Source organism: Hyla sarda, chromosome 6 (genome assembly GCF_029499605.1).
Source record: "Hyla sarda isolate aHylSar1 chromosome 6, aHylSar1.hap1, whole genome shotgun sequence".
NCBI classification, from domain to species: Eukaryota; Metazoa; Chordata; class Amphibia; order Anura; family Hylidae; genus Hyla; species Hyla sarda.
The window spans coordinates 167,325,514-167,348,902 of record NC_079194.1 but is presented as its reverse complement, the minus strand read 5'-3'; the positions used below and the strand labels follow the sequence as shown (position 1 = coordinate 167,348,902).

At 42.8% G+C, this 23,389-nt stretch overlaps 1 protein-coding gene across 9 annotated transcripts in view; it reads right to left on the bottom strand.

Moving 5' to 3' along the window:
- TDRD12 (tudor domain containing 12) overlaps positions 1 to 23,389 on the bottom strand; it is a 276,574-nt gene that overhangs the window by 173,021 nt on the left and 80,164 nt on the right. For all 9 annotated transcript variants that reach the window (XM_056525738.1, XM_056525737.1, XM_056525743.1 and 6 more), the window contains 7 exons: positions 16,715 to 16,800; positions 16,379 to 16,613; positions 6,625 to 6,655; positions 4,035 to 4,264; positions 3,922 to 3,952; positions 3,547 to 3,702; positions 2,675 to 2,817 (listed from right to left, as the gene is read on the bottom strand). In XM_056525738.1, the coding sequence (XP_056381713.1) occupies positions 2,675 to 2,817; positions 3,547 to 3,702; positions 3,922 to 3,952; positions 4,035 to 4,264; positions 6,625 to 6,655; positions 16,379 to 16,613; positions 16,715 to 16,800 (912 nt within the window). The remainder of the gene's footprint in view (positions 1 to 2,674; positions 2,818 to 3,546; positions 3,703 to 3,921; positions 3,953 to 4,034; positions 4,265 to 6,624; positions 6,656 to 16,378; positions 16,614 to 16,714; positions 16,801 to 23,389) is intronic.

Genomic DNA, 23,389 nt, shown 5'->3' with positions numbered 1-23,389 from the left:
AAAGCAAGACTACATTTTGCCAAAATGAACTTGAGTAAGCCAAATTCCTTCTGGGAAAACGTCTTGTGGACAGATGAGAACAAGACAGAGCTTTTTGGTAAAGCACATCATTCTACTGTTTACCAAAAATGGAATGAGGCCTAGAAAGAAAAGAACACAGTACCTACAGTGAAATATGGTGGAGGTTCAATTATGTTTTGGGGCTGTTTTGCTGCCTCTGGCCTTGAATGAGTGCTAGGCATCATGAAATCTGAGGATTACCAACAGATTTTGGGTTGCACTGTACAGCTCAGTGTCAAAAAGCTGAGTTTGCGTCCCAGATCTTGGGTCTTCCAGCAGGACAATGACCCTAAACATACGTCAAAAAGCACCCAGAAATGGATGGCAACAATACGCTGGAGCGTTCTGAAGTGGCCAGCAATGAGTCCAGATCTAAATCCCATTGAACATCTGTGGAAAGATCTTAAAATTGCTGCCCTTCCAATAAGAGAGACCTGGGGCAGTTTGCAAAGGAAGAGTGGTCCAATATTACAGCTGAGAGGAGTAAGCAGCTTGTTGATGGTTGTAGGAAGCAACTGATTTCAGTCATTTTTTCCAAAGGGTGTGCAACCAAATATTAAGTTGAGAGTGCCAATAATTTTGTCCAGACCATTTTTGGAGTTTGGGGTGACATTATGTCCAATTTGTTTTTTTTTCTTCCTTCTTTGGTTCTGTTCCAATACACACAAAGGGAATAAACATGTGTAGCAAAACGTGTTACTGCAATCCTGTTCTGTGAGAAATACTTCATTTTCTTCAGGGGTGCCAACAATTACTGCCATGACTGTACATACTTTGAAACTGTGTTCGAAGAAGGGCACACTAGTCAGTTTTGGTGGTGATTTTTTTAGCAAGAAAAATAATCTAACAATCTGCAATCTGGGGTGCTACCATTCTCCAAACTTAATCCTTAAAGGGGTACTCCGGTGGGAAAAAAAAAAGTTTTTAAATGAACTGGTGCAAGAAAATTAAACAGATTTGTAAATGACTTCTATTAAAAAAAATCTTAATCCTTTCAGAACTTTTTAGCAGATGTTTGCTACAGAGGAAAATCTTTATTTTTTAAATTTCTTTTTTGTGTTGTCCGCAGTGCTCTCTGCTGACACCTGATGCCCATATAAGGAACTGTCTAGAGCAAGGGAAAATCCCCATAGCAAACCTATGCTGCTCTGGACAGTTCCTGACACGGACAGAGGTGTCAGCAGAGAGCACTGTGGACAACATAAAAAAGAAATTCAAAAAGTAAAGAATTTCCTTTGTAGCATACAGCTGCTAAAAAGTAATAAAAGGATTAAGATTTTTTAATAGAAGTAATTTCCAAATCTGTTTAACTTTCTGGCACCAGCTCATTTGAAAAAAAAAAAAAAGTTTTCCACTGGAATAGCAATCACGGCACTTACGCACCGCAATTACAGTGTCCATAACAAATCGACAACCCTGCAATATGTATTCCCCCTCAATCTGATCAGTTTGAAAAACTGTGGGAGAGGGCTCCCCTTCTCCATGCAGTCCCGTGTCCTTTCTGTTGATACAGCCTGCTGAGGCAGGCTAGATCAGCAAATCACCAATAACAATAAGTAATGCTATGTTTCCATGGCTAATATCAGGACCCCGCAATCGCATCTCAGGCTCCCTTTGTCACCCTGATGGATTCTGCAGTAACACTGACTGCAGCATCAAAAGGGTTAACTGTCAGGGTGGCAGCCCCACTTCTTACAGCTGCAGCTGGTAGAGAGCAGCTGCAACACCAGGATCGTGAATGGACGTACATGTACGCCCATTTGCGGCGCGTCAATGAATAAATGGATGAACACGTACATACGTTCGCATAAAAGGGTCAAAAAAGTATTACAACATTTTTTTTTAAACGTACTTATTTTGTTTCAAAAGTTTGAAGTTTGATTTTAACAACTTAAGAATGAAGGGCATAAATGTATGCCCTGCACCCTCTCCTATTCTGGGGGTGACATCCCAGTTGGTTGCATAAATTCTCTATTTGTGATTAATTTGGTGACCTGTCAGGCCAAGGAAGTGCTCTGGTGAAGAAATTCCTGGAAATCCCTTATTGTGCTGAACTATCCTGCTATAAAATGCCAGTTCGAATCCCTGCTCTAACAGTTCAGCGGTATGTGCAGGAAATCCTGTGGCCCCATGTGCCCGCTCAATGTCCAACAGAAAGGCCGCCCAGCTTCCGCACTGTCACTCACTGACCGCAAGCACAGTTAGCATTAAAATGCTAAAAGAGGCTGCCCAGCTCTCACAGATAATGCTCACACTGTCCCATCAAAAAGGCAGCCCAATTCCCACATTTTGTCACAGGCACATAACACCAACCACACACCCTTTTGTGTTCCCCAGTTACTCACCCCTTCCAATATGCATGCTTAGGTTTTCATCAGTGTGAGGAGAACTAAGCATGCTCGACCATAAGGGAAAAAGAAAAACAAGCAAAACAGAAGGTCGCATTCAGCCTATATTGGTAAGACTGACGTTCAAAAACTATTGATTTTTGATAATTACATGTACTTACAAATCTGTTGTATTTTCCTTAATGCAGCAGTTTACACCTACTTGTCATAGTGGTAATACCTCTTTAAACAAGTATCATATAAAATTGAAATTCAAAGAGACTTACCAGTAGACAGCCTGCGCTTTTGATCTCTATTGCACCACGCAGGCCACAAAAATGGAGCAGGATCAGGTTCCGCTTTGTCATTACTTTCTGATGTTTTCAGCTTCCCTTGAAATGTATGATTTGGATTTTCATCACTGTTTATCCTAAGATACATAAATCCTATTAGTTATTAATGGTGTGTATTCTGAATAGACACTGGTACAAGTGGTGTGTGTCAAGAATCTGTTCTGAACCCTATTATTTTTTATATGTAAAGAGGTAAAATTTACCTTTTTGTGAATGTTTTGTGAATGACAACTGTTTGCATAAAGTCCTAATTTGTAAAACAATGTAGGTTTTCTGGATAAATACTGAAAACGATGTTTTTTTAGACTGATTATTTTTAATAATGTACTTGGGGAGGAGTCCTGAAGTCACAGAATTGCTAATGCCTAGACAGACAACAGGATATAGAGGCAGTGTTTTCTAACAGCTTCAGAATGGTTTAACAATGAGGCCAGGCAGTAGGGAAAGAAAGATGAATGTTTGGCTCTACAGCTAGATGTAGATCCAGGAAAGAGTGAGAATTGCGAATCCCACTTGTGTACTGCTGTAGTGAAATTATTTGCTTAATTCTGGATACCTCCCCTACTAAAATACATTTATAAAAAAGCAGGTCCAAAGGTGGGCTATAAAAAGGAATTTTAGACCTTAAAAAGGGGAATTCAGGAAAAAAAATGTTTTAAAAGCTGCAAAAGCAAACAGCCTTGCTTGGCTAGCCCGGCCTCCTGGACAATTAAATAAGAAATAAGAAAAGAATACAGGTTACAGTGCTCTGTCAAAGTAAATATTTGTACAGTATTTGAACATTATAAAAAGAAAAAATACCATACCCGATCTCTGCAATTGTATGTTGCTGCACTGGTTGAGATAATGCACCATCATCCACAAATACAGAGGTTTGATGTTCCTTGCTCACAAAATTTGTTTTTTTCTCTTCATGACTCTTTAAAGACATAGCATCTATGCTGGGTTCCATTGCTGTCTCCCTACAAAATTAAACTACTCTTGAATCTCAGACACAAATGAGATAGACAGACCTTAAGTAATGATAAGTATTTAAGAGGTGTTTGAGTCCCAGAGGTGCTTTATAGTGAACCAGGAACTATTAGTAATAAAGGACAAATCGAAATGGACTTACAAACTTAACAGTATAGCCGGGTCGCAATTAGCCAAAAAAAAAAAAAAATGTAAAAAACATTACATACCCATTCTTTGCAGCAGGTTTCTCTGCAGTTTCTGTAAGAATAAAGTAAGCAAATCTTGTAAGAGTTCCTAAAAATGGGTGACTGTGTCACACCGACAGAAACAATTGTCCTACCTGCAAATGAGACTTTCCCTGGATCTGCACTAGACCATGCAGGATGGAGGAAGGCATCAGGAGTGGTCACAAGCTTGGGGCGTTTGGAAGATTGAGACTCGTTGGGCTGTGGTGAAATAACCATTTCATTTTCAGATCCAAATGGTCTGTGTTCTTTGTTTAGAGAAACTAATGTTTTTTCATTTTTAGAACCTGCTGATCTTTCTTTGATTTGCTGCCCAACAGTCTCTCTGCAAAAGAAAAATCAGCTATACATTGTAGTGGACTGTTAAATATAATTCCAATTTGTTAAGTAAATGTCTGAGACAAGCAGGCCACATATATGAAACTGACATGAATCAGACATTTAGAGTCGGATCACACATAGGCTGCAGATTTTTTGATGCCTGGGCGATTTCTTGCAGCATATAGGCTATTTTGCTACCGGCAGAGACACAGGTCTTCTCCGCTGCAGCACTCCAGGTATGCAGTAAGATTTGGAGCTGGCAAGCACGCCACCGACGTGACTGTGACGTGTGGGTCGCCTCCAAACCTTTCTGCATACAAAGGGCTGCCACCGGCTAGCTCTGTCTGCTTATAGCAAAATACGCTGTGTATATGCTATGTGTAACCCTACCCTTATGGTATATCCTGTGAATATGCAATTAATGTTTAAAGTTGGGATGTCCTGATACAATTTTTTAAGACCAAGAACGAGTACCGATACTTTTATTTATTTATTTATTTTTTTTAAGTGCTCGCTGATACCAATTACAGATACTTTTTCTATGTCATCTGACAGGGTGTTCTTTAGTTTTTATTAGAGGAAGGGCTTTTTTTTTTATATAAAAAAAATAATAATTTTATTTAACCCCTTAATGACTATGGGTCTTTCTGTTTTTGCACTTTCGTTTTTTTTCTCCTCACCTTTTAAAAATCATAACCCTTTCAATTTTGCACATAAAAATCCATATGATGGCATATTTTTTGCACCACCAATTCTACTTTGCAGGGAAATCAGTCATTTTACCCAAAAATCTAAGGCGAAACAAAAAAAAAAAAAAATCAATGTGCGACGAAATTGAAGAAAAAAAAACCATTTTGTAATTTTTGGGGGCTTCCGTTTCTACACAGTACATTTTTAGGTAAAAATGACACCTTATCTTTATTCTGTAGGTCCATACAATTAAAATGATACCCTACTTATATAGGTTTGATTGTGTTGCATTTCTGGAAAAAATCATAACCAGAAGCAGGAAAACTTCTACATTTAAAATTGTCATCTTCTGACCTCTATAACTTTTTAATTTTACCACGTATGGGGCGGTATGAGGGCTAATTTTTTGTGCCGTGATCTGAAGTTTTTAGCGGTACCATTCTTGTATTGATCGGACTTTTTGATCTTTTTTTATTCATTTTTTTATGATATAAAAAGTGACCCAAAATACCTTATTTTGGACTTTGGAATTTTTTTTGCACGTACGCCATTGACCATGCGGTTTAATTAATGATATATTTTTATAGTTCGGACATTTATGCACGTGGCGATACCACATATGTTTATATAGGGGGGTGATTTGGACTTTTATTAGGGAAAGGGTTAAATCACATTTATTAACTTTTTTTTTTTACACTTTTTTTTTGCACTGTTATAGCTCCCAAGGGGGCTATTACACTGCACACACTGATCTTTTACACTGATCAGTGTAATCGGCGGTCGATTGCTCAAGCCTGCATCTCCAGCTTGGAGCAATCAATCGCCGAACAGACACGCCGGGGAAAAGGTAAGAGGACCTCCTGCTGGCGTCCTAGCTGATCGGGACACCGCATTTTCACCGCAGTGGTCCCGATCAGCCCCACTTAGCAGCCGGGAAGCATTTACTTTTGTTTTAGACACATCGTTCAACTTTGAACGCCACGTCTAAAGGGTTAATAGCGCGCAGCACCGCGCGCTATTAGCCCTGGGTCTCAGATTCAGTTACATGCCGGGACCGACCCGATATGACACGGGGTCACCGCGTGGCCCGCGTTATAATCGCGAGAGCCGGCCAAGGACTTTGTTTAGTCCCCATAGGGCACTATTACATGCAATCTGTAGATTGCATGCACTGATCAATGATATGCCATAGCATAGATCAGTGTTATCGGCACTCCTTTACTACTGCCTGCCATGTATAGCTGCAGTAAAGAAGCGAAGATTGGATGGCACGGAGCACAGTAAGGGACCTCCGGCTGTCCTCACAGCTGTTTGCCCTCACAGCAATTTCACTGTGGTAAACCCGATCAGCATCCCTGAGCTAACTTTTAGACTCCGCGTTCAACTTTGATTGCGGCGTCTATAGGGTTAATGCTGGACATCACCGCGATCGGTGATGTACGGCATTAGCCACAGGTCCCGACTATGATGTGCGCTCAGCTGCTAGGCACGCTACATAGTTTGGCACCTCAGTGATACCTGCCGGCGGGGGGTCCCGTCGGCAAGTATCGGTTCGGGTATCGGGGACATTTGTACGAGTACAAGTACTCATCCAAATGTCCAGTATCAGTACCAATACCAGTATCGGGACATCCATAGTTTAAAGCTTAAAAATAAGAAAAATAAAAATTGTACCTTTTATCATCAGCAGTCTTCTCAGAAAAATCTACAAAACAATTACAATGGGTACTTTAAGCTGATGTAAAAAATTATTGGATAATATAGACTGTGTTTTTACACTCTTACACGAATAACTACACAGGATACTAAAGATCCAAATACAAAAAACGGTTTTCCCTGAATATAGATTAAAGTATACATATTGCTTGCAAAAACTTTTTAAACAATGTAGATAGCAACATTATATGTGTATTTGTAATATGCACTGGTTACATTTTTTTAAATATTTTTCTGGGTGAAAAAATGCTGTCCCTGCAGCTACTTCCTGTGTGTCTCTGTGCGGAGACAAAATACAGGAAGTGTGGACGGAGAGGGCTCTGTGAATGCTACTGGCTTGTCAATCAACCTGCTGTGTGAGCTGGGGGCATGTCACAAAGCCTCAGTGCACAGAGCCCTGCAAGACCTCATTGCACAGACCCCAGCTTGTCTGCCCACACTTCCTGTATTTTGACTATGGACAGAGACAGACAGGCAATAGCAACAGGGACAAGCCAGGATTTCTTTACACAAAAATATACACATATTTTTAACCAATCTATATTACAAATATACATATAATATTATTATTTACATTATTTAAAAAGTTTTTATGTACAACAAAAAGCAATAAGTTGTGCAGGCTACCCCAGTTGCGCAATTCCCAATAATTTTAACAGGAATTACAAAAATTGCTTGACTTCCAGACCACCTGCAGGTCCCGCTAACAGGCTGTAGAGGACCATAAAACCAAAAAGCCTGCAAGCTTGTCATTACAGAGCATCCTCCAATTCCAGAAGGGCTCAACAATGCCAGGAGCTTAGGGAGGAATCTGGTCCTTTCTCTAAGAGTATATATACATGTGTTTCAAACTCCCCTAATAAGGGCAACTGCCCTTTACTCAACCTATAATAAGTTCCTGGGTCCTAAAAATGAAAGGTGTCTCTGACAGCTGACACAAGGCTGTCCACAATGTCTGACATACAAGACATCTCTTTCAAGTCTAAAGGCAGATCACAGTCCGCGCCCACAAGCTCTCCGGGAGCACACCATGGGGTCCTTGGAGCGAGGTGGGTTGTAGACCTGGTAAACCTAGTGGGGAAGGAAGGGGAACCAGCTGAAGCCTCCCATAAGGACGGCAAGGAGGACCAATCTAAGGCAGAAGCCACCACCTGGGATACCTCTGCCAATTTAGAGATTGAGAGAGAGAGAGGGGAAACCGATCCCGGAGTGGGGTCAGATACCGCATGCTCCTGCGGACCATCCTGGGCGGCAGCATGGGGAGGACTGGGCCGCACAATAGTGGAATCTGGACAAGCGGGCTCGCTGAACTGCCTGGCATTTTGGTCGAAAAGGACAGTAAATAGCTAGAGCAGGGGCTGCCTGCCAAGGGGGGCATCGGGTCTAGGGTCGGACATGAAAAGAAAAGAGACAATCCAGACAACAAGGAGAGAGCTTACCCAGGTTCCTGTGTCCTGAAGTGAAGAGCAGCTGGAGCCAGACAGCAGTGTGCAGCCGGTGCAGAGAGGTAGAGGAGTCCTCCAGGATGATGTAATCGAAGTGGGAAGGTCTAACAGGAACACCATAGGGAAAGAGTAGCCCCCCTAGAGCACGCACTGACACTCATAGGGCCAGAGGATAAGAAGGAGGGGTATTGTGACCCCCTACAGCACGCACTGGGACTGGCTGAAGCCCTGACATACTCACCTGCCGGAGTCTTCACCTAGCTTAAAGAGGTACTCCGAAGGAAAACTTTTTTTTTTATTTATTTTTTTTTTTTTAAATGAGCTGGTGCCAGAAAGTTTAACAGATTTGTAAATTACTTCTATTAAAAATATTAATCCTTTCAGTACTTTTTAGCAGCTGTTTGCTACAGAGGAAAATCTTTATTTTTCTAATTTCTTTTTTGTGTTGTCCACAGTGCTCTCTGCTGACACCTGATGCCCGCATCAGGAACTGTCCAGAGCAGGAAAAAATCCCCATAGCAAACCTATGATGCTCTGGACAGTTCCTGACATGGACAGAGGTGTCAGCAGAGAGCACTGTGGACAACACAAAAAAGAAATTAAAAAAATAAAGATTTTCCTCTTTAGCAAACAGCTGCTCTAAAAGGATTAACATATGTTCCTTACGTCGGAACGGGGGGTGACTGTGTGCAATATGGGTTAGTGTAATGTTTACTATGTTGGGCTTGTAACTGCTGTGGTATATTGATATATGGAGTAGGAGATATAGGGAGGACATTGGTCCCTTGTATATAGTGCATTTCACTCCATGATTATATTAGTGCAATATTGGGCATAGAGCAATACTCCCCCCACTCTACTACTATATATTATTAACCCCTCCCCGCTATTGGACGTATGCATACATCCAGGCTAATTACATGTTCGCGCAAATGGACGTATGCATACGTCCAAGCGATCTCCTGCTCTGCCGCGGGCAGCGCAGGAGATCGCGGATGGGACTCAGCTGTCAATCACAGCCGGAGTCCCACCGCAGCTGCCGGGGCCGCGATCGCGCCGGTCCCGGCAGCATTAACCTCATAGATGCCGTGATCAGTTCTGATCACGGCATCTATGGTGTTTGCAGGGGGAGCGCTCTCCCCCTGCCCATCAACGGCGGCACGTGATAAAATAAGGGGGATCGGGGGTGTCCAAGACACCCTCGATCCCCCTTGAAGAGATAGGAGTGAGGTGGCAGGGTTGCCACCCCCCTCCTATCCCTGCTATTGATCGGCCGAGCGACCGACCAATAGCAGACTGGGGGCGGGGGGGTTAAAGTTCGGTTTCCCCCCGCTATGCCCACCCATCGGTGTCCGGGCACAGCGGGGGAACCGTGTAGTAGCAGCAGCGGCGGTCACTTACCCGGCGGAGGCTGTGATCATGGCGGCGGTGGAGGTGAGTATGGCGCCGCGTGTCCGGGAGTCTGTTGCCTAGCAGGAATGTAACCTAAAAACACTACACTACACCATAAAATAAAGAGTAAAACACTACATATACACACGTACACTGCCCCCCCCCACCCCACCCCCTTCCCCCCCAATAAAAATGAAAAACGTATCCTACAGCAGTGTTTCCAAAATGGAGCCTCCAGCTGTTGCAAAACAAAAACTCCCAGCATTTCCGGACAGCCATTGACTGTCCAAGCAGCTGGAGGCACCCTGTTTGAGAATCACAGGTGTAGAATACCCCTATGTCCACCCCTATGCAAATCCCTAATTTAGGCCTCAAATGCGCATGGCGCTCTCACTTTGGAGCCCTGTCGTATTTCAAGGCAACAGTTTAGGGCCACATATGGGGTATCGCCTTACTCGGGAGAAATTGCCTAACACATTTTGGGGGCTTTTTCTCCTTTTACCCCTTATGAAAAGGTAAAGTTGGGGTCTACACCAGCATGTTAGTGTAAAAAAAAGAACATTTTTGTACACTAACATACTGGTGTTGCCCCATACTTTAAAATTTCACAAGCGGTAAAAGAAAAAAAGCCTCCAAAATTTGAAACGCAATTTCTCCTGAGGACGGAGATACCCCATATGTGGGCGCAAAGTGTTCTGGGGACGCACAACAAGGCTCAGAAGGGAGAGTGCACCATGTAAATTTGAGGTCTAAATTGGTGATTTGCACAGGGGTGGCTGATTTTACATCGGTTCTGACATAAGTGCAAAACAATAAATACCCACATGTGACCCCATTTTGGAAACTACACCCCTCACGGAATGTAATAAGGGGTACAGTGAGCATTTACACCCCACAAGTGTCTGACAGATCTTTGAAACAGGGGTCTGTGAAAATGAAAAATAAAATTTTTAATTTGCACAGCCCACTGTTCCAAAGATCCGTCAAATGCCAGTGGGGTGTAAATTCTCCCTGCACCCCTTATTACCTTCCGTGAGGGGTGTAGTTTTAAAAATGGGGTCACATGTGGGGGGGTCCACTGTTCTGGCACCACGGGGGGGCTTTGGAAATGCACATGGCCAAATTCTCTCTCCAAAAGCTCAATGATGCTCCTTCTCTTCTGAGCATTGTAGTTCGCCCCCAGTGCACTTCACGTCCACTTATTGGGTATTTCCATACTCAGAAGAGATGGGGTTACAAATTTTGGGGGGTATTTTCTGCTATTATCCCTTGTAAAAATGCAAAATTTGGGGGAAAACAAGCATTTTAGTGTAAAAATTTTTTTTATTTTTTTTACATATGCAAAAGTCGTGAAACACCTGTGGGGTATTAAGGTTCACTTTACCCCTTGTTACGTTCCCCAAGGGGTCTAGTTTCCAAAATGGTATGCCATGTGTTTTTTATTTTCTGTCCTGGCACCATAGGTGCTTCCTAAATGCGGCATGCCCCCAGAGCAAAATTTGCTTCCAAAAAGCCAAATGTGACTCCTCCTCTTCTGAGACCTGTAGTGCGCCAGCAGAGCACTTTTCACCCCCATATGGGGTGTTTTCTGAATTGGGAGAAATTGGGCTTCAAATTTTGGGGGGGTATTTTCTGCTATTACCTTTTTTTAAAATGTAAAATTTTTGCTAAACCAAGCATTTTTGGTAAAAAAAATAATTTTTTTTTTACATATGCAAAAGTCGTGAAACACCTGTGGGGTATTAAGGTTCACTTTATCCCTTGTTACGTTCCTCAAGGGGTCTAGTTTCCAAAATGGTATGCCATGTCGTTTTTTTTTTGCTGTCCTGGCACCATAGGGGCTTCCTAAATGCGACATGCCCCCCCCCCCCCCCCCCCCCCCCCCCCCCCGAGCAAAATTTGCTCTCAAAAAGCCAAATATGACTCCTTCTCTTCTGAGCATTGTAGTTCGCCCGTAATGCACTTCAGGTCAACTTATGGGGTACCTCCATACTCAGAAGAGATGGGGTTACAAATTTTGGGGGGTATTTTCTGCTATTAACCCTTGCAAAAATGTGAAATTTGGGGGGAAACACACATTTTAGTGAAAATTTTTTTTTTTTTTTTTTTAACATATGCAAAGTCATGAAACACCTGTGGGGTATTAAGGCTCACTTAATTCCTTGTTCCTTGTTACGTTCCTCAAGGGGTCTAGTTTCCAAAATGGTATGCCATGTGTTTTTTTTTTTTTGCTGTTTTGGCACCATAGGGGATTCCTAAATGCAACATGCCCCCAAAAAACCATTTCAGAAAAACGTACTCTCCAAAATCCCCTTGTCGCTCCTTCGCTTCTGAGCCCTCTACTGCGCCCGCCGAACAATTTACATAGACATATGAGGTATGTGCTTACTCGAGAGAAATTGGGCTACAAATTCAAATATAAATTTTATCCTTTTACCCCTTGTAAAAATTCAAAAATTGGGTCTACAAGAACATGCAAGTGTAAAAAATGAAGATTTTGAATTTTCTCCTTCACTTTGCTGCTTTTCCTGTGAAACACTTACTGAATGTCATTTTGAATACTTTGGGGGGTGCAATTTTTGTAATGGGGTCATTTATGGGGTATTTCTAATATGAAGACCCTTCAAATCCACTTCAAACCTGAACTGGTCAATGAAAAATAGCGAGTTTGAAAATTTTAAAAATTGTAAAATTACTGCTGAACTTTGAAGCCCTCTGGTGTCTTCCAAAAGTAAACACTTGTCAATTTTATGATGAAAATATAAAGTAGACATATTGTATATGTGAATCCAAAAAAAAAATATTTGGAATATCCATTTTCCTTACAAGCAGAGAGCTTCAAAGTTAGAAAAATGCAAAATTTTCAATTTTTTCATCAAATTTTGGGATTTTTCACCAAGAAAGGATGCAAGTTACCACAAAAATGTACCACTATGTTAAAGTGGAATATGTCACGAAAAAACAATCTCGGAATCAGATTGATAAGTAAAAGCATTACAGAGTTATTAATGTTTAAAGTGACAGTGGTCAGATGTGCAAAAAAGGGCTGCGTCCTAGAGGTGAAAATGGGCTGTGTCCTTAAGGGGTTAATTCTTGTTGACTAATATGCAATATTGTGAGACACCATTCAGTCCCACCAAAATGTGTTTTTAATGTCTTTATGTTTCCTGTATTTTGATGGTATTGTGTTGATAACATAGGTTTTCAAGTATATCAGTAGTAATGCTCTTTTCTAGAAGTGTTACAAAGTTTTAAGTGAGCTATACCAAGTTGTAGATTATTTTGAGACCCTATGGTTCCTGTGTCCCCCAATAAGGCAACTGAGAAAACCTGAAGAAATTTTTGTCATCTGGTGAGGCTCCTCTGCAAAGAGTCGTTGAATTCCATTGATGATAGCATCAAACTTACCATGACTTTTTCTAATGTGTTGTTGCAATCAATATGGGATGCAGATTAGGGCTGCACGATATATCACAAAAGCAATCGAATCGCGATCTTTGCTTTTTGCGATACATCAATACGGGGGGGAATGTGACAGGGAGGAATGTCACATAAGCAGGGATGTGGAAATCCTATCGCCCGACGCCCGGGACAAGTAGTTTTGGGTGCCGGGCAGGTGAATTTTTCATAGATTTAGCCCTGTATCGGGCAAGCAGGGACAGACCGACTTCCCCCTTATTTTTCTGTAATGCTGGTGTGAGGCGCAGGAGCGGATGCAGTCTGCACCTCACACCGGCGCTCAGGGTGTATGGAGGGGGCGGCGGCCCCCAGCTGACCGCAGAGCCCGAGGTCCCACGTTTGCATTACATAATTAAGCCACGCCCCCTTATCTCCCCTCACGGAGGACGCAGCTGAACATTACACAAGAAGACACAGCAGGGGGAGAGAAAGGACTTGTACAGCTCGGTACACAGCTCCCCCCTCCCCCGCACACAGCTCTATCCCTCCCCCTGCTCTGTCTCCACAGGACCTAATCCACCACGGGGAGGTTGCATGTTTGCACGAGGAAAACACAGAGCAGGGGGGAGGGGAAAGAGGACGTCCAGTGTGAGGTGAGATTTTCAAACCCATGCAACCTGACACGGCAGTGTGACTACAGCTCTGATGTCCACTCATGACTAGCTCAGGTGAGGAGGCCGAGAATGCAGGCGGTGGCAGGAAGGGTGGTTGTATATGTATGGTGTGAGTGTATGTATGATGTGTGTATGTAATGTATGATGTGTGTATGATGTCTGTCTGTGTGATGTGTATGTATGATGTCTGTCTATGTGTGATGTGTATGTAATTTATGATGTCTATGTGTGATGTGTATGTAATGTATAATGTGTGTATGATGTCTGTCTATGTATGCAATGTATGTGTGTATGATGTCTGTGTGTGTGTGTATGTGTGTGTGTATGTGTATGTATGATATGGGGGCAGTGGCTGGTGCATGTATGATGTGTATGCATGAATGTTTCGTATAGGAGCGGACTGTCACGTAGGGCATTCGGGCAGGGGGGGCACCACCGCCGCCAGTTGTGCCATCTAATTTTATTTATTTTTAGTGGCTTCTGGCCACGCGCACTAAATTGCACCACCAGAACCGCCTCCTTCATACTCTCCCACCGACCAAAAGCCCCACGGATGCACGCAAACACGTCCGAACCAAAACTACAACTTCCAGCATGTTGCACCATAACCTAAACTGTAGAACTATAAAGTGTAACATGCTGGGAGTTGCAGTTTTGGTTCGGGTCAGATGCAGAGCCATAGGCTGCATCAGGGCATGCTGGGTGTTGTAGTTACTAACTGTAATTCCCAGTATTCCTTGACACAGCCTATGACTCTGCAGCTGACACAAACCAAAACTACAACTCCCAGCATGTTACACAATAACCTTAACTGTACTACTATACAGTGCAACATGCTGCAACACCCACACAACCATAGGCTGTATCATGGCATGCTGGGAGTTGTAGTTATCTAGTAACTAAATGCAACTTCCAGCATTTTCTGACAAAATGCACCACATAAACTGGAGAAGCAGAACACCCCCCAGTAACACATAAGTCCCTATGAAGACTGAAAAAGTGATTCAAATATTTTAAAAAGTGCGTATATATGTGAATAAGCCCCTTTCCTAATAAAAGTTTCCAATTTTCTTTAAATAAAAATAATGTACAAAAATAAACATAAGTGGTATTGCTGCATGTGGAAATGTTCAGACTATTAAAATATAATGTTAATTAAACCGTACGGTGAACGGTGTAAATGTAAAAAAATAGTCCAGAATTGCTCATTTTTGGTCACTTTTTTGGTAAATTTTTTATAATGTGATCAAAAAGTTACATCTAGACTTTTCTGGGCTTGCCTCGGGTGTAAAAGGAGCTACAGCTCTCCCGCCGCTAATAGCCTGGCATGCTGCGATCGCCGTGGCCGGTATTAAACCATTAGATCACCGCTGTCAGTTTCTAAAGGGATCTTATATCCATCCCTGGTGGTCTAGTGGAGTGGATCATACCATTTTGGTTGAAATTATTTTATCTACCAGGACAAGTGGATTTTCTTGAGGGACAAGTAGATTGTGTTCTGCTTTAGTCCCTTGGACAAGTTTTTTTTTTTTTTTTTATTTCCACACCCCTGCATAAGGGGGGGGGGGGGTAGTGTGACAAGGGGGGGTAGTGTGACAAGGGGGGAGGGGGGAGTGTGCCAAGGGGGAGGAGAGTGCGCCAAGGGGGAGGAGAGTGCGCCAAGGGGGAGGAGAGTGCGCCAAGGGGGAGGAGAGTGTGCCAAGGGGGAGGAGAGTGCGCCAAGGGGGAGGAGAGTGTGCCAAGGGGGAGGAGAGTGTGCCAAGGGGGAGGAGAGTGTGCCAAGGGGGAGGAGAGTGTGCCAAGGGGGAGGAGAGTGTGCCAAGGGGGAGGAGAGTGTGCCAAGGGGGAGGAGAGTGTGACAAGGGGGAGGAGAGTGTGACAAGGGGGAGGAGAGTGTGACAAGGAGGAGGAGAGTGTGACAAGGGGGAGGAGAGTGTGACAAGGGGGAGGAGAGTGTGACAAGGGGGAGAAGAATGTGACAAGGGGGAGAAGAATGTGACAAGGGGGAGATGTGAAATAGGCAGTGGGCATAAAATGGGTAGGTAGATGTTAAATGGAGGCGATTGGACATGAAATGGGGGGATTTCACAATTTTTTTTATTATATCGCATCGCATATCGAAATCGCAATATTTAGGCCCAAAATCGCAATCGCACATTTTCCCCATATCGTGCAGCCCTAATTCAGATATATTAAAGAAATACTCCGCCCACAGACATCCAAAGGATAGGAAATAAGATGTCTGATTGCTGGTACCCACTGCGATCTTTGTGTAGCACCCATGCCGCACCAGGCATTCTACACAATATGTTTAAAACGCTGAGTTTCCATGGCCAGAGAAGTGACATCATGTCACGCCCCCCCCCCCCCCTTGTGACGTCACACCACCCCCCCTCAATTAATGTCTATGGGAGGGGGCGTGGCATGCATAAGCTGCTTTAAAGCAGAACTATACTGTGAGATAGTAAGCTGTGCCTTTCTAGCGGTAGGCTTTAAAAGTGTTCCCATATGTCTTGTGTTTTAAAGGTTAGGGGAAAACACACCATAAAAATAAAACATCATGCATAATGATGAGGTTTTGCAATACACTTATTGCAAGTATAGTTTTTCAACAATGTGTTTTACATGTAAAACCATGCTCCCAATCATAGCATCGAAACAGTGTAAATCTGCTGTAAAAACACACGGGAAAAAAAAACAAAAAATGCATAAGCGGATGTATTGCAACAACCAGAAATCCACAGTCTGGAGACAAATGGCATAACCGAAATAAAAAAAGAAGATTGTATGTGCATAGCTTACCAGTGTCTTGATTTATAGAGATTAATTTCTGACATGATTGACTGAGGATGCTCATCATCTCTGGCTCTTGCATTTCTAACAATTGGGGTGATTTTCCTGTAAGAGGAGTAGATGGGTGGCCAGTCTGCAGAGTCTGGCATGAAGAAATAACTTTGCCATTTTCAATCTGGTCTTCAGGGTTTCCGTTTTCATAGGAAGCATACTTTTTGGCCACTAGATCATCATTAGCACAAATCTTTGAATAAACACATGGGTAAAACAGATAATTAAAGGTTATGAATTGTGAAAGGTACATTTCTATTTATTATTGCTGTAGAACACATTCAATCGCCTTACCACGGAATCTTTAGTAGTAAGATAAAGGTATACACCCATACAGTTGTTGTCCACTGAGCAAAGTTGAGCTTCTATCTTGAGGGATTCTGGAAACACAAAAGCCTTGTTGAGCACAAACTATTTGTGTTCTGATTTATGCTGTTCTTCCATTTACAGTCTGATATCCTTGAGGTGGGGGGGGGGGTGAAGTGATTGGGATACATACCATCTAACAATCACATTTAAATCAGAAGATACCTTCTGAGGATGTCACTTTATATTGCAGATTTTAGATTTATGGGGCTACTTTATCACAGAATAGGGCTACGATATTGAAGATAACGAAAATCAAATCTAAAAAATTTGAACCGTTTATTTTTATTTTTAAATATGGTCCTAAGACTAATGTCATTAAGAACGCTATTCATAAGCATTGATCCCTTATCCAAAATGATTTCAGTTAAGCAGAGTTAGGTTAATGCCTAAGATTGCGTTCAAACGTGTGGGAAATTTGGGGGTTATGCTTACCAGCAGTAGGTTTGTTCTGACAGGGGAGGATTCAAATTGGTTAAAGAAAGTGTCTTAAAAGGGATTATAAGTGTGGTTCACGTAAATGGTGCCCCTACCTTATATGTGTTAAAATGTTGAAGGTGTGGTTTTGATATTAAATGTAGAGATTTTTGTTGTTGTAGAACATATTGGGGGAGATTTATCAATCAGCCTGAAAGCCTGTCATTTTTCCCATAGCAACCAATCACAGCTCAGCTTTCATATCTTAACGAGCTCTTGTAAAGTGAACGTTGAGCTGTGATTGGTCGCTATGGGAAAAAGCAGACAATTAGGGTTTCAGGCTGATTGATAAATCAGGGCCATTATGTTATGTATAGGCTTTTATGTACATGTGGCCGCTTTTATATAGGTAGTACTACTTGCCCAATGCATTTTAGATTCCATGAGCACATTTATTCCCTTAGAAGCAAATATATGTTATAGAACAAGTGTCAGATGTGCATAATGGTGATCCTTCAGCATTAGGTTACTTTGGAATCAAAGGGGTCTATCTGAAAGATGTCATTGACAGACGAAAAGTGCTCCTGCAGGATGAAGCTCGCTGGATCATGCACACTAGAACACAATAGGCTTGGTTTAAACAACAAATTAGATTTAAGCACCGTATTTTTATATAATATTTTGCTGCTTATACGCTGTGCAGTGTGTTTCTGTGTTGACTCCTAGTGTGTTTTTCTTGTTTTTAATTGTTTTTATACACTGCTCAAAAAAATTTAAGAGAACACTTAAACACCACAATGTAACTCCAAGTCAATCACACTTCTGTGAAATCACACTGTCCACTCAGGAAGCAATACTGCTGGACAATCAATTTCACATGCTGTTGTGCAAATGGAACAGACAATAGGTGGAAATTATAGGCAATTAGCAAGAAATACCCAATAAAAGGAGTGTTTCTTCAGGTGGTGATCACAGACCACTGCTCAGTTCCTATGCTTCCTGGCTGATGTTTTGGTCACTTTTGAATGCTGGCAGGGCTTGCACTCTAGTGGTAGCATGAGACAGAGTCTACAACCCACACAAGTGGCTCAGGTAGTGAAGCTCATCCAGGATGGCATATCAAAGCGAGCTGTGGCAAGAAGGTTTGCTGTGTCTGTCAGCGTAGTGTCCAGAGCATAGAGGCGCTACCAGGAGACAGGCCAGTACATCAGGAGACGTGAAAGAGGCCGTAGGAGGGCAACATCCCAGCAGCAGGACCGCTACCTTCACCTTTGTGCAAGGAGGAGTAGGAGCACTGCCAGAGCCCTGCAAAATGAACTCCAGCAGGCCACAAATGTGCAGGTGTCCACTCAAACTGTCAGAAACAGACTCCATGAGGGTGGTATGAGGGCCTGACGTCCACAGGCGGGGGTTGTGCTTACTGCCCAACACCCTGCCGGACGTTTGGCATTTGCCAGAGAACACCAAGACTGGTAAATTCGCCACTAGCGCCCTGTTCTCTTAACAGATGAAAGCAGGTTCACACTGAGCACATGTGACAGAGTCTGGAGACGCCGTGGAGAACGTTCTGCTGCCTACAACATCCTCCAGCATGACTGGTTTGGTGGTGGGCATATAAACCGGGCATATAAACATGCAACAGGCACCCCACGAGAGGAACTTTTGATCCCTAGACCAAATAATAAAGAGAGTGGACCCCTGAGAATTATAGGAACATATGATGAAGCAAGTGAACAAATTAGAACAGTACTTAATAAATACTGGCACATTCTCAGTATGGATAGAGATCTCATAGATGCAATAGGGGAGAGACCTCAGATATCATACAGGAGAGGCAAAAGTGTGAGGGACTATCTGGTAAAGAGGGTGAAGAGTCATCTGCCGACGTAAACAGGGGGAGGCACATGGCTGGATAACCCCCCCCCCCCCCAAAAAGGATGTTCTGCGTGCGGGCACTGTCGTGCCTGCAGCTTTATTCATAGGACAAACAGGATACCCAACACAAATAGATTTGTAAAGAACTTTATCAACGCTCGACTAAACAAGTCATCTATGTAGGATTTTGCACATGTCCAATGTTTTACATTGGAACAACTCTACGAGAGTTCCGTAAACGTATCTTGGAACACAATGGAGATGTGCGAAATTCTCGGGACACTCCCATAGCTAATCATATTAACACATGTCATAGTGGAGAGGTGTCATCACTACAGTTTGTAGGAATTGAAGCACTACAAAGACATCCAAGGGGTGGTGATATAGACCGACTGCTTCAACAACGGGAAAGTAGATTGATCCTTGATCTGGATACTACCTCCCCGGGGGGGGGGGGGGGGGAGGTGAATGAACAATTAAATTTAGGTTGTTTTTTGTAATGTAATGGATTGGGTGGGGAGATGATGGCTAGGTAGACAGGGAGGACTGTAGTCAGTCTGAAGGAGTCAGCTCATCTCCTAGTGGGAGGGACTAATAGGGCCATTGTAGGAGGTTCCTGAGCGGGACCGCCCTTTTTAGGGCGGCCACCCCGCCTAGGCATAGGGCCATTCAAAACAGGGAAAATAGGGCTTAGCTAGAACCCCCTTAGGGCCATGCAAAAATTCCCCTCATCTAGTGTGAGGTAGGCTCTCCCCCTTATATCGTTCACCCAATCCAATATTAGGACAGGTATGGATAGTCCTGTCCAACAATAAACATGTTAAGTACAATATCTTAAACATTAATTAGAATGCCAGGTGCCTCCCTCTGTATAATCGTAAGCTTTTGCATGCTCCTACAGGATAAAAACCAATAGAGGGTTAATGGTTATATTGAGTTAAGTTATTGAGCCCAGGATAGGGTTAATAACTATAATGATATCACCCATACAGTATAGGTTGGAAAGTGATCTCTCCATGATCATATATAGTGGGGAGATCACTTATCCATATATGGGGGTATGTTTGTACCTCCCTGAAAGCATCAATTATGGGTATATGATAAAGTTGTGTATATGTATACATTTTCATATAAATAGCCCAGAAATACACAGGAATGGTATATCTTGTTGCTCTTCAACAGACATATATAAAGAAACCAAATATAAGTAAATATTAACAGCCTCCTCTCCGGCTACGGACTCAATCTGATGTCAGTGGGGAATCCCTGGTAACATGGGATCTCCAGTGTGCGTGCGTCTGTTGACGTCAGACGAGGGGCGGCACCTTGCTGACGTATGGGGCCCAGAACCGGATATGAGGCAAGACGCCAGAACAGGAGAGTGCGAGCAGCAGTAGCCGATAAGTTACGGCTCCCTGCGCCACTGCAGGTTCTGCTCGGCGTCCTGGATTCTTTGAAGGAGCAGCGGTCCTGTGAGTAACAGCTTTGCTGTATAAACGTTTCTTTGCAGGGTGTGGTAGTGACACAATATGAGCAAAATGTATGCTCTTTCTTTCCCCTAGGTGCGGAACGATACTATGAATACCTCCGGTGACCGGGGATAGATGTTGCTCCTGCTTTTTCTCTTTCAGGCGAAAAAGGGTCCTTTTCTTTTTTTCATTCACAGGTTATCCTAAAGGGCATGAAAAGTCAAACTAAACTAAAATAAGTGCCATAATAGGGATGATTTTCTGTGGATGTCCTCCCCCCTTTTTTTTTGCCTTGTTTTTTCATTTTACAGGGTACTGGTGACAGAATACAGTGAAACCAAACTGATGTTACACCACAAGTAACTGTAATTGATTATATTGTATACTTTACATCATAAGTCTATACTAAATCTCCATAACAGCTCATCGCCATCCTGATTAAGTTGGTCAATAAGTAGACTAGCAGAAACGCGTTGAAGGCGCGAGTATTTATAATAACGTTGGAGTGAAATATTCTGTATGGCATTATTGCCCTCTTTTTGAGAGATTTATTAATGTGTAAATCCTGAGCGCTGTGGGCTTAGGTGTTCATTAATAGCCTGATAATTGTATCATTTTAATGGTGAAGGGCTCACGATATAATTTGATTTTGGTGTGTTTTTAATAAAACACTAATAAAAGTGATGTTTTAGGCACTATCCATATACAAATTCTTTTTCTTATTCTATGCCGGATAGCAACCACCTAGTGGGGTAGATGAGGCCAAAACAATAATCATCAAAACAGTGTGGTTTGCTGGTGGGTCACTAATGGTGTGTGGTGGCAATTCTTTGGGGGGCCACACAGTCCTCAATGTGCTTGCCAGAGGTAGCCTGACTGCCATTGGTACAGAGATGAGATCCTCAGACCCCTTGATATGCTGGTGCGGTTGGCCCAGAGTTCCTCTTAATAAAGACAATGCTAGACCACATGTGGCTGGAGTGTGTCAGCAGTTCCTGCCAGAGGGAGGCATTGATGCTATAGACTGGCCCACCTGTTCCCCACCGAATCCGATTGAGCACATCTGGGACATCATGTCTCGCTCCATCCACCAATGCCACGTTGCACCACAGACTGTCTATGAATTGGCAGATGCTTTAGTCCAGGTCTGGGAGGACATCCCTCAGGAGACCATCTGCCACCTCATCAGGAGCATACCCAGGCATTGTAGGGAGGTCATACGGGCACGTGGATGCCACACACACACTACTGAGCTTCATTTTGACTTGTTTTAAGGACAGTTGGATGTTGAAAGTTGGATCAGCCTGTAGTGTGGTTTTCCACTTTGATTTTGAGTGTGACTCCATATCCAGACCTCCATGGGTTGATAAATTTGATTTCCACTGATAATTTTTGTGTGATTTTGTTGTCAGCACATTCAACTACGTAAAGACGAAAGCATTTCATACGATTAGTTCATTCATTCAGATCTAGGATGTGTTATCTTAGTGTTGCCTTTATTTTTTTGAGCAGTGTATTTTGCACTAGTGGTTTGTAAACACGTCCTACTGATGACATCACGCAGGTATTTTACTGCTGGCTGCACCAGTAGCGAGCATGGTCTGATGAAGTACAGATGTACGATACAGCTGTGACTTCACTGGGGGACCCGGTGTTCCTGTTCTTCTGATTTTATGCCTTACACTGCACCACATTTATGGTACAATAAAGAAGATTTGATAAACTGTACCTGATGAGTGCCGCTTGCTATTTTTCTTCACTTTGTATGCACTGGATAATTTCACACTTATGTTTAGCAAGTCCAATTGGCATTAAATGGACTGCTATACTACAGTAATAAAAAAATAGTTCAAAAGATGCAGATTCCAAGCAGGCATTTTCATTTCCCTGCTATAAGCCAGCAGAATCTGGAGTCTCAGCAGTTCTCTCCATTATATCCCTGAGCATCATAAACTTAATGTATCAACTGGCTTAGCTTTTAGCTTACAGCAGGGCAATACAAGGGGGAAGAAAGATAAAAATTATAGATTCAGAATCAGCATTTTGGACTATTTACTAATTGTCATAGCTGAGTCTATTTTAATCTGTTTTAACACCGTAGTGACAACACATATTTTAGCTTTAAAGGGTAATGTATGGCCTAGATGTTTTACTGATTAGAGCTGCAGACATGTTTTTTCTATCTTCTAATTGTAATTTATTTTTTTGTACATTTTTATAGGGTCAGCCATCTTGCTTGAGCAGTTTTTAACAACATTTTAAGATATGCTTTATAGCAAACTCCATTGACATAAGCAATAATAGATAGGGGCTGTCCCACTTATATAAAACGTGAAATGTGTCTGGGGGCATGCTCTGTGACCTTTGAAGAGGTCATTCCACAGGGAGTGGGAAGGCTGAGCACTGAGCTTTAACTATTGTTAATATCCTGTCTTATTTATATACTGGTGTCATTGTAATGCTGTACACTTTCCAACAGCCACCTCCTTATTACTACAGACAAAACAGGAAATATCAGTTTAGTTTTACTACTAGTGGTGAAAACCAACACTGCAAGATTTCAGTGACAGCCCCGATCATCCTAAGGGATAGGAGCGAGGTTGCAGTGCTGCAACCTCCTCCTATCCCCTGCCATTAGTCAGCACAGAGTACTGACCAATGGCAGTGGAAGATGGGGGGTTGCAATGGAAACCCCCCGCTCTGCCCACCCCTGAATGTCTGGCAGAACGGGGGAGAAGATGGCGGCCGATACCTGAGGAGAAGATGCCGTGGGGACCGCCAATCATCGGTGGCATCAGCGGAGATCAGCGGCGCAGGTAGGGAGGTGACGGTGGGGGGGTGG